Source organism: Perna viridis, chromosome 2, assembly GCF_037379345.1.
Source record: "Perna viridis isolate PV_CMFRI_1.1 ecotype Kerala chromosome 2, ASM3737934v1, whole genome shotgun sequence".
NCBI lineage: Eukaryota > Metazoa > Mollusca > Bivalvia > Mytilida > Mytilidae > Perna > Perna viridis.
Genome location: NC_142446.1, coordinates 16885753 through 16897830, shown reverse-complemented (window position 1 = coordinate 16897830; position 12078 = coordinate 16885753). Strand labels below are relative to the sequence as shown.

Sequence of the window (12078 nt, the reverse complement as noted above, 5' to 3'; positions counted from 1 at the left end):
TAAAAGTAACAAAAAGGATTATAATAAAATTCCTCATTATTCAAAGGTTTACTTTTGATGTTGAAATTTTGTTAATTCATTCAGAATTCTTAATTAACAGTGTGTGAAGCTATACACTGTACCTACAAAGAAAAGCTTATTGTATTGTCATTGTACACTACAGTTATTGTTAATATATTCATCATTTCAATACATGAATGTACATGTTTTCTTGTCATTTTGGATCTAAAAGCTCAGTTTAGGTGTAAACAGCATACAAGCGAAAGTTAAACTTATCCCATGAAAGACAGGTGTATTTGTATAATTAAGGTTGCATACATTATGGATAAATTGAAGCAAACCAAGGTTAAAGTACATTTCTGGGTGCCACTGCACCACCAAACCAAGCCATTATGTAATTGTTGCTGTATTAAATATAACAAGGTTAAACAATATTTATAAAACTTGATAAACATATTAGACTCCAAGTAAATATTTTTTACACAGTAAGTAAAAAAAAACCTTCAGTTGTTTCACTGATGTTTCATTAGTCATAATTAAAACCATGCATATGTTTCCTTTAGATGAGTATCTTTTTATAAAACCAGTCATTAGCTTCTTAGATAATTACTGTAATTAAACAAGTAATTGTTTTAGTAACCTCAAATATGAAAGGAAGAAAAGCAAGTATGGGGTACTGAAACCACTGGTCCTCTTCACTTACCAAATACTTCTGAATTTTTGACAACTGTAAAATATTGATAATCTTATCAAATGTGTCAAAGGGAGCACACCAGATGACACTTATTTTTACACAATCCAGCATTTAAACATTTATATCTCAAATTACAAAATACCAATCATATTATCAGGGAAAAAACCTATGGTGTTTACATGTAAATCATAAAGAATGAACCAAAAGCATCCCATCATGATAAAAAAAACACCAAAACAATAAAACATTTGATTGTTTGTCCTCTTTATTAACACAATGATGTAGCAGTTTAAAAAGGATGGTCAACCACACTACAAAAAAATTACCTAAAAGTGATTAAAAATGCTTATACCTAATAGAAGGCTATAACACTGCCCCAGCAGCAAGAGTTGTATGTGTAAAGCTTTCCCCCAAACTCACACCAGCTGGCATAAAGCAACTTTGGGGCTTGCACTTGATAGCTGAATTGAAAGCTCACTGCAATGTTTTCATGCATGATGCCAAAGCAGTTAAACCACACACACATTTTGCTTTGTTAAGAATTATCAATGCACATTCTATTCATAATTTCATTGCAGTAAAGTTTAGTAGTTCTACTAAAATATATTTTTCTATGGTGGAGTTAAACAAATACACTTCCTACGTTGAAGTGTAAGGCATAATAATGAGGAAAACAGTGCCATAAATGATTGGGTAACACCAGTCACACATAACAAACCACCCAACTATACTTATGGAAATAACCACCCAGGAATACTTACAGAAGAATTAACTTTCAGGAAGAAACATAAAATATTGTTAAGAGAAAGAACCACCCCAAAGTATTTACAGAATGAACCCCCCCCCCCAAAAAAAAAAAAAAAAAATACTTACAGATTGAAGCACACAATACTTACAGAAGAACCACCTCAAAATACGAACAGAATAAACCATCCAACAATGCTTACAGAACAACCCCAAATACTTATAGAATGAACCATCCAATATTAACAGAAGAACCACCAAACAATAATTACACTAAGAACCACCAGCAGTACTTACACAATAAAACAAGCATCTTAACTTTGTTAACTTTTGGTTGTGGTGGTCATTCAGAGCTTTCAATTAGTGGAATTTGTCCCGTGTTGAAGGTTAAACAAGGCCCTCTTTTGAATTACTTTATTTTACTAATGGCTTCTTGTCTACATCTGCCTACACCTGCCTTACTATTATTTGAATAAAAATTGTTGAGAGTATGGGAAAACTAAGTACAAAGGTTGTGACTTAGTTAGCTCAAAGTTACAGTGTACATGATATTTGTTTGTATTGATTTTTCAGGGAGGAGGGTCTATGTATTTAAACAATTTGAATAAATGACTTGAGTTTAGCATGGACAAATAATAAGAATCTAAGTACTTCTCTAAGAATCAGGCTAAATTTGTATAAGGTGTGGCACATGAAGAAAATATGGCAGAGATTTTATTGCATTATCCAAGTGTTTACCAGTTTATCTCATAACCTCCTGAAAAAACCATCCAAGTGTTTGTAAAATTTGTGTTTTTAAGATAGGTCAAATTTAGTTAAAATGCACTATTGAAAAATCAAGAGAAATTTTTCTGCACTTTTACCCTATGTAAGCAGTCAAAAACCATCTATGACACAAATGCTTCAGGATATATCAGTTGTTTTCTCGATGTACTGAATAAATTTGAGGCAAAAAAAAAAGACCAATTTGAGAAATATGAATCACTTATTGCTTGATTCTTACGTTGAATGGTTCTTATGAAAAACTATCATAAAGGTTCAATATTATGAATTTTGTTTCGAAAGACATAACCACAATAAGGAAACTAAACCAATGTAATATTGTAATATTGGTTCAAGTGTTATTATTGTCTACAGTCTTATGGACCCCTTATCAAGCCATTATATTAAAGTATATTTAACAGTTGATTATCAATATTTCTTGTTTCCTGTAACAATGTTCATCCCATAATGAAATATTAGGAAATGTAAGATTCATGAAACAGTTAATGTTTATTTAAGCTTGTAATAGTGAAGACTGTTATTTTTGTCTGCCATGTTATCTGTTTAACCTTATACTTACTGCTGACTTCATTTTTAATGTTGAAACAAAATGTTTACTCTTGACATATGATAAGGTGGGCTATTGTGAATTTACTTTTACATGTGAACCGGAAGCTTACACACAGCAGCAATATTCTGGCAAGGCAGTGCTAACTTGGGCAAAAACCTACTACAGCCAAGTGATGTAAATTACTCATAGTATATTTAGCCTTTTATTTAAAAATCTTTTTAAAAATTTATTCTTGTACAAAATATAAGACACATCCAATACATAAGATTAACAATTTTTTGTGCCTACTAAATTTTGCTTCTTAATAAACGCAAAAAAGTGAGGCAGACAATATAGAAAACATTTTTGCACATGGAAAAAGTAGGCAATGGTTTCAACTTTGAACATTTTACTTTAAAAAGCTTAATTTGATAAAAAGAAACTTAGCATATGAAAAAATTCTTTATGTGGGAAGTAAAAATTCCAGTTAATAGCAGTTTTTTCTTCCATCTTAATAATGCAGATGACTTCTTCATAACTTATCTAACTTTATACAGCAAAATGGTTATAAATCACACACACTATGAGTAAATCTTCAGAAAATTATAATTACAATTTTTATCAATAGCTTCCTTATTCCTGAAAATTGTAAAAGTAAATTTAGAAAATGTCATATAAATATGCCTGTGCATATTTTTTTACACCAAAATTAGTTTTTAAGGCAATATCAAACTATAAATAGTTTTAGTTCAAATATTTTTTACACGGGAGATTGGAATTGAGAACAACATTGAAATTACTTTCTATTCTATTCAATATTTTCATAAGAAAAAGTTTTGAAAGATGAGAAAAGGGATCAGAACTACAAGAAATGACAAAACAAAGGTTTTATTTAATTTTGAATCTGATGATTTATCTTTTTTAACACAATTAGCAGTTTACAGCTGACTTACTTTGACGGAGTCCTCATCATGGTGATAATCTGGAAAAAAAAATACCACATAATAGATCTAACAAATTTGAACAAAATATCTGAACTTTAAAAAGGTGGAGAGGGTTTGTTCCATTCTTTTATTATGATTGTTAATATTTTTTCAATGACTGAATTTGTTTGATTAAGTCAATAGCTTGGGTTCAGTGCACCAGTACATTGCATCCTACATTTGTTTGTACTTTAATAGTTAAAAGAAAATTTTGTAAAGTGTTGTACTTATATTATTGTTGAACACCTACCATCTCCATTAACTTTATCTAAATCTGGTAAAGCTGTCACTCGATCATCTCCATCTAAAACCATCATGTGATAAATTAAAGTTTAGCAATAAGCAACTCCTTCTCAGTTAATTCTACCCCAATTAGTATTTGCACTGACAGTGAATAACTGCTACTTCAATACTTACAGTATTTGTAATTAAAACAAACTCATATGTATCCATTACATCAATAAAAGTGAACATCAGTGGTTCAATAGGATTATAGACATGCCCTAGACTGAATATCAAAATATTCTTTCCATTACATTTGTCATAAATATATTATTTCATTGATAATCCTCCATTTTTCTGTGTTTTAAAGCTCATAACTCAGAAATAAAAAATCTGAAATCAAAACTTACCTAGAGGGCTTAGAGGATTAAATTACCTCGAACTCATTTCTTTGTCTTATGAAAATTTGATGTGCAGAATAATAAAAATATTTCAGCAATAAAAACCTCTTCCCAACCGCTATGGTTCTTAAACTGTAAAAAGGGCTATTTTGACCTTTCTTGGCGGGTGTTTCTAGAAAAGCAGAGGACGCTTACCCTACTGGTGCACCTGGTCCATGCTCCCAGTTTTTAGTGGAGTCTGAGTTGCTCATTTACTTTTGTTACTTTGTATGTATGATTTTAGTTACTTTATGTTCTTTGTTGTGTATGTCTGTTTTCCATGTCTGGTCTTTGTCCCTGGATTACATTCTTTTGATTACCGCTATAACCTTGGTTCCCTTGATTATTCTTTCAAGACTAATAACTCAAAAAAGAATTGTTTCTTGGCTCAACTCAAATGATTTTTTTGTAGTACTGGTCATAGGAGTCATTTCAACAATTCAAAATTTCTTTCTGAAAGTAAAATTCAACAATTTGGCCTTCCAAATGTAACAACTCCTGAAAGGAGTGCTTATAAATCTAAGATTCAATTAAAACTTTAGGAGATCTTATAAAATGGGTCATTTCGTCAATTTAAAGTTGCTCTCTATAATGGTTTTTAACAATAATGGCTAAAAACAGCAAAAAATATAAATTTTTGCCTTTCAAGGACATTCACTTTACTAAGGATAGGTCATACAACTTCAACCCAATGAAAGCTTTTGTTGAGCTCTCCAAGCTAGAGAAGGGAGGTATACAATAATATGTAAAGTGGGATGATAAAAACAGTAACTGTTCTTCATACTGTACATAAAAAGTAGTGAATGACTATCTCACTACTGATAACATGCCCCTTTTGATAAAAGATGGGTCTCCCATGTCTACATATTAAAAAATGACAATGTCCATGTTTTGGTAAGTGAAATCCCATAATTGATTTGGATCAAAATCTAAAATAGAAGGTGCACAACGGGAGTATGTAACAAAGCTTCTATGAAAGTTTCCTTACATTTCATTCAGGGGTGTAGGAGAAGTAATGGATAAGTGATTGGTCCCCTTCTGTGTAACCGAGGGAAAGAAGGAAGGACAGACACAACTGTCACTTATTTTATGCACTCTAAACCTTCTCAAATACTTTCATGGATGTTTCTTTACAAAGTTACCTGAAGTATGGCTATGCCCACTAGCGTTTCTAGGGCGTGGTGAGGGTTTGGGACTTTCATGAGATGATCTAGGTGAAGGTTTTGGACTAACTCTTTGTACTTTAGGAGACTCTGACGTTGCTTGGGACATTTGGTTTAATTTATCAACATCTTCCTCCCTGAATTCCATAGATTCTCTGTGTGCTGCTAACGGTGACATGCTTCTGGCTCGCCCCTCTGGACTGGCAGATCTTTCACCGGCTAAATTGTAGTCTTCTGGGGCTTGAGCTGCACAAAACATTGTTTTATAAAAAGTAAAATGTTGACTGAACAATAGATATTTATGAATAATAAAATTATTAATTATCACTTATACCTTACATACAAAAAGTTCATGCAACATGCCAAACTCTAGAAGTGCATGTATTAATGAGTGAAGTTATCAATTCGTGCTGAGACATGCTTTTAATTTACAATCTCAATTTGTTAAACTGCAACTAAAATGACTTTACCATCAATTCCAAATATCAACAATTATTTAACCTAGTAAATCAAGAATCTACTACAATATTAGTTAAATACTACCAATTTACCATCATAAATACTAGTACATTTAATCTCTTAAGTATGCACTAACTTGTAGCAAAACCAATAACCAAAGCTAGATTGGAACCATTAACCATTTCATAAATCTTAATAATCTTTACCACTGATGTAAATTTTTGTGTTTAAAATTGTAAAAATAAAAAAGAACATGTTATTAAAATGACAGACAATATTAAAAGAATGGTTCAAAAGGGGTTCATGTGAAAATTTTGTTTTATGAGGAAGGAGACATGTAAAAAGAGGAAAAAATTTTGGTACAGTGAGAAGATGGACAGAAAATGGAGAGGAAAAGTAATTTGAAAATATCTGTTTGTTAACTAGTGAAGCAAAAATTGGTGCCCATTTATTACTTGCCAGAACAAAAAGATCAAACACAAAGGCTCAACTGTAATCAAGCATGGTTAATTAACATGCATGAGTAGCAATTTTTAGTTCTAGATTTCAAAGGCAGCCAAACCAACATCTAAAACCTACATGCAAGGTTCTAAAGTTAACTGTGAAAATTCTATCAATGCAGCAAATTAAACACACATATCCACAACATAAATATTACAAGCTGCAAAACAAAAACAAAAAAAATGCAAATCAACAATGTGATTTATGGTGGAAAGCTGCAAGATCAATTAGCTCTGAGTAGCCAAATATAACACAATTTTCTGTTTTTCAAATAACAGAATAAACTTGAATGCCATGAACATTTTATATACTGTAACTGATTAATTTTCACTATTTCTGTGGTGGATAGGTAAGCATAAAAATAGTACTTGCTAAATTGATTTTTTAACAATATAAAAAGTCAATCTTATTTAATTTAAATACTGCGGAATACTTGACAGAATCTGCAAAAATTAATTTGTTTACAGTATTCATAACATTCTAGTAAATTTTACCAAAGCAAGACTTTTCAAAATGCAATAAATCAAAATGGCATTATAAATGAAATTAATTAGAATCATAAGACAATCTTCAAAACACCATCATAATGCATGTGATACTTCTAGAACCTGGAATTTTATGCATCTAATAATAGTAATAAAAACTTTTCATCTCCTTGTTGTAATATCCAAATACCAGATTAATTTTACATGATGAAAACTACCAGTATGTTAAAGAGAGATGAAGGGCGTCTGTCATTAGATTTATTAACAAATAAACTGTGAACCATTAAGATAAAAAAAATCTTTAATGTGACCTTGGAACAACAAAAAAAGCTAAATTTTTCAGATGTGGCTTAGAACACTATCACATGTTTAAATTCCAATGCTTCTATTCTAAAAAAAGGCAAAAATAGAAATGTCCATTTTGGTATAAATTTGACTACTCAGAAAGATCCAACTTGTCATCAGTGAAGCCAAAATGTGTTAAACAACTATTATCATCACCTCCGCTGTCCTCATCTCCTGTATGGACACTAAAAAATTCTGCATGAACTGGTGTACCAGCTGTAAATAACGTAATACACTTTACATACACATGCATACTCTTTTAAAATATATAAAAGCAGAAGCAAATTTCAGCTAATATAGAGAACTGACATTCTATATAACTACTACAAATCATGCTGTATAAACAGGTCATATGGATCATACAGCAAAGGAGAATGCATAATCAGTGGCTGATCCAGAGAATCACCTGGGAAGTGGGAGGTACCCATAAAAAAATCTTTGTTCACAATTTTTTATGTATATATGTGTACACACAAAAATGTGGATCTGCCCTATGATAATATGGTTAAATGTTAATGCCACTCTGTCATGCTCCATTTTTTTTCATATATTATACATATATATAGTTTAAAAAATATATATAACCACTCAGAATTACATGACAGAGTTTCACAGGGTTTCAACAGTCAATTCTTCATCTGGAGACAAGAATTCTGTATTTCCTAATCTGGCAGACACTCTGATGAGTAACAGAATTGATGGTTTCATAATGCAGAGTAACATCACAAATGTAAATGACCATGATAAATGCCACAACCTTTCACAGCTGAAGCAGATAAACTTTGAAATATAAATAACAGGAATATCATTTAAAATCATTACAAATAAAAAACAAGTTAACTATGCTGAGTTGAAAAACCTGACACATGATATGGAATAATATTTGTCTACAAGTGTGATAATGAATTGATATTATTATGTGAATGTTAGCTGTGTATAGTGTCATGCAAATAGCATGCACAACATGTCATACCTGCTTGATGGCAAACAGCAGCAATCCATGTATTCATTTCTTCATGACTATTGGCTTCAAACAGATACTCTGAACCATCCTTCAGATGAAGTCGGAAGACATTTTTCTTCTTCGTGTAGTCTACAGCTGCTTCACATGAAGCATTGTGTAAAAACAGACACTGTGATGCTGGAACTTGTTCCAAGAAAGCTGTAATGACAATATAATATACACAGTGTTGATCAGTTTGACTCAAAACAACTGTATGAAAGAAAATTGTTTTAACCTGGCATTAAAAATGTACGTTTATAGAAAAGGAATACAGAATTATTTCCTTATTGGTCAACTGGATACAAGTATATAGTCCCAAATGAAAAATAAATCTACCCCTCATGAAACCACAACCCCCTTTATACTGTTTCCAAAACATTTTTGGATCAAAATCAGACTTAGCCAAAATACAGTGTTACAATATAATTCAAGTCTACAGAAATGATTAAAAAAAAAAAAAAAAAAAATAAAAAAAAAAATTCTTATACTTATGTGCCTTAGTCCATCTTACCTTCTCTATCCCTAAAGAAAGCCATCACCTGGCCAAATAAGGCCGTATAATAGTTCTTCCATGACCTAATTGCAGCCCTTTTACCTCCACTTTGGTGCTCTTGTTTTCTATCCATCATGGCTTCTAATTCTAAAGGTGCCAGATTTTCAGGTAACTTAAATTTATCTTTAAAACTTCTTGTTCTCCTCCTAATATTAAAACTAGCAGTCCTTTTTTTCTTCTCCTTAGTTTCATGAGATTCTACACGTTTATCTGATCTGGGACTAACAGGTGGAGACAACTTCTCCTTTTTAGTTAATTCAGTTCCATGTGATTCTACTTCAACATTCGCTGTTATTTCAGGAGGTGGAGCTTCAGGTAGATTTGGTGTTGTAGTGATGTCATGGTCTTCATTATCAGGAACAATAACTCCTTCACCTTCCTTGAAGCCAAAAGCCTTCTGAAGTACAGGAGGGGGAGATAAGGATCTTTCCGCTCCTGGATGTTTAAAACTAATTGCACGTTTCACATCAGATCGTTTATCATCTTTCTTACTTGATTTAATACTATGAGATCTCCCAATTAGATTTTTCACTGTGCCGACATCTAACTTATCTTTACTGTCCCTGTAAAAAAGTTGAAAATTCAAACTATACAAATCAACAATGCATTTGTACAACTTAATTTTTGCACTAAATTCAAATAACAAGCTTAATTTTGATAACAATATAAAATTATTCAAAACATACTTTTCTTCCTCACTTTCGGATGAGTCAGCACCTTTCTGTCGCCGTAGTAACACCTCTCTAGCTTTTCTCTGTTCTTCTTCCCTATGTCTCTCCTGAAAAATATCAATTACAAATATTAAAAAAAAAATATTTGTGGATAGTATGATTCATTTACTAGATCTACCTCTCTTAAACAACAAAAAAATAGAGAATGGAGGGAACCAGCTTTTAACAATACCAGTAAATATATCGTTTAAACATCACAAATTTTTTATGTGAATTCAATCATTAATTTCAAGATCCTGTTGGAACTCTACATGTTCAGACCATTTTTATATGTATTCCAAATTATACAATAGACCCTAAATAATACTAGTACATTGTACATGTAACCTTAGTCACTATCAAAGTAGTAATGCCAGACTTTTCATTTAGTTGCTTCATTTAAGCTAGATCACTAAGCAGAAGCAAGAAAGCCTCAAAGCTAGGAATATTCAATTCACAATAATTACATGTAGCAATATTAGCTGAGCAATATCTGAATATGTATTGTATAGTAGTGAACCAAAATGATTAATAATCTAATAAATGATTGTGTGATAGAGCATTTACTCATAAAAGGTACTTTTATGGACTTGAAAAGCTGTCATAACACATGGAGTAAAATGAATAAGGGATGAATCAACAATCCAGTTTGACATATAAGTGATGAAAATGATTAAATAAAGCTTGATCACTAACTTAAACCTTCTTTTGTAATAAAAAATGATGCAAAGTTACACAAACTGAAATAACAAATTGATGAGTCAAGCATGAGAGAATGACATTCTATAAACACTCTATCAAAATATACCTATGTATAAAAAAATGAAGAAAAAAAATCATCAAATATACTGCGTTACTTTTAATTTAAAAAAAAAAATGTACTGTGGATTCATCTTTCTTTTGTTGTTATGATTTCTCATGGGAGATGAACAAACAAAACAGAACATAACTTTATACTTTTTGGGCCAACGCTTCTGGTATTTTTAGTGTTGATAAAGTCTATTCAAGTTTTATGAATCTTTGGGGGGGGGGGGGGAATTTAAAAATCATTTGTCAATTAATATGAACAAATACTTTTTTATGTTACAAAACTAACATGTGACAAATTAAGTCTGAATTTGAAAAAAAAAAAAACCAAAACAGTTTGCATAGTTGTAAAACATGTATTAAAGAGTTTAGGACAGTAATAGAGTTGAAAGACTGTATGACATCAACACTTTCAGTAGCAGATAAAGGGATGAGCAACCATTGAATATCTAATGATAAATCCTTTCAGCGGTAGGTAAAGGGATGAGAACTACTGAATATCTAATGATAAATCCTTTCAGTGGCAGATAAAGGGATGAGAACCATTGATTATCGAATGATAAATCAAGTAAATTTAACAAGTGATTAATAGTTTGCTTAAACAACGTTACAGGATATAAAAAGCCAAATATGGCCTTTGCTGCATGCCACTTTGAAGATACACATATAGAAGATAAGTAATTTTTCATGACTTAATTTAACATTCATCCAAGGTATTTAGGCCTTCAGTAGTAGCAAGAAAATCAGAAAAAATTGGTACCCTGCAAATCAAAATTAGACCATAGTAAGACATGTACACTCTTGACAACACTCATGCACTGTTGGTATCAATAACTGAATATAGGTTAAAGTGATCACACAAATACATGTAGTTTAATATAGGATAGTGAATCATGGGTTTTAGTTTTCAAAAGATAATTCAGTTTTCAAAACAATTGACAAAAAAAGGACAATAATAATTGTAGATGGGAATCTCCTTTATGTAAGGTAATACATGCTGTGGTAAAATCAATCAGCTAAAGTGATCTAGCCCCCCACTCAAATATTAATTAGTACTTGTAATAAATTAGAAGAAAGTTAAAGTAGTGATAATGTAGTCCCTGACTACTACACAAAACATAAAACTATCAAATAAACTATTCAATAGATTACCTTCAAATTTCTACCATTTCTGAGCTAAAAGTTTTCTTAAAACCTTCAAGGTAATTGAATAACCCACAACAGAACATAAATAGGACATCTTTATTAGACAGAAATGGTGATAAATAAGGAATATTGTTTAAAATAATCTAATCTATTCTACCTGTTCTAACTGAGAAAAAAAAAACATCACAACTAAAAGATGAAAACATGACAAGGTGACGATCAGGGTTTAACAAAGCAGTGGCACTAGCAAACAAAATATCTAGATAAGCATAGTAAAAAACATACTGTTGTCTTGATCTGTAAAACAAAATTCATGGCATTTTTAACAGCTAGAAAGCAGTTGGTTTAAACAAAAAACTGGCTCAGGGACAACATCTATTGCAACAATTTTTAACTTGTTTCTAAAATAATTCAGCTCAAAATTAATAACTGGAATTTTGTAGTATTTCTACATTTATGTTTTGAGAACTTATATTACAAATAGAAAAGTTAAATAGCTGACTACTAAAAT

General features: G+C 31.1%; 1 protein-coding gene across 10 annotated transcripts in view; it reads right to left on the bottom strand.

Annotated features, from left to right (window-relative positions):
• Positions 1-12078, bottom strand: part of LOC148623848 (spectrin beta chain-like) — an 89822-nt gene that overhangs the window by 2152 nt on the left and 75592 nt on the right. For 4 of the 10 annotated variants that reach the window (XM_088566051.1, XM_088566053.1, XM_088566050.1 and 1 more), the window contains 8 exons: positions 9591-9682; positions 8863-9467; positions 8322-8510; positions 7505-7564; positions 5538-5804; positions 3984-4037; positions 3704-3732; positions 704-727 (listed from right to left, as the gene is read on the bottom strand). In XM_088566051.1, the coding sequence (XP_088422177.1) occupies positions 704-727; positions 3704-3732; positions 3984-4037; positions 5538-5804; positions 7505-7564; positions 8322-8510; positions 8863-9467; positions 9591-9682 (1320 nt within the window). The other 6 variants (XM_088566052.1, XM_088566059.1, XM_088566057.1 and 3 more) reach the window with 5 other exon arrangements.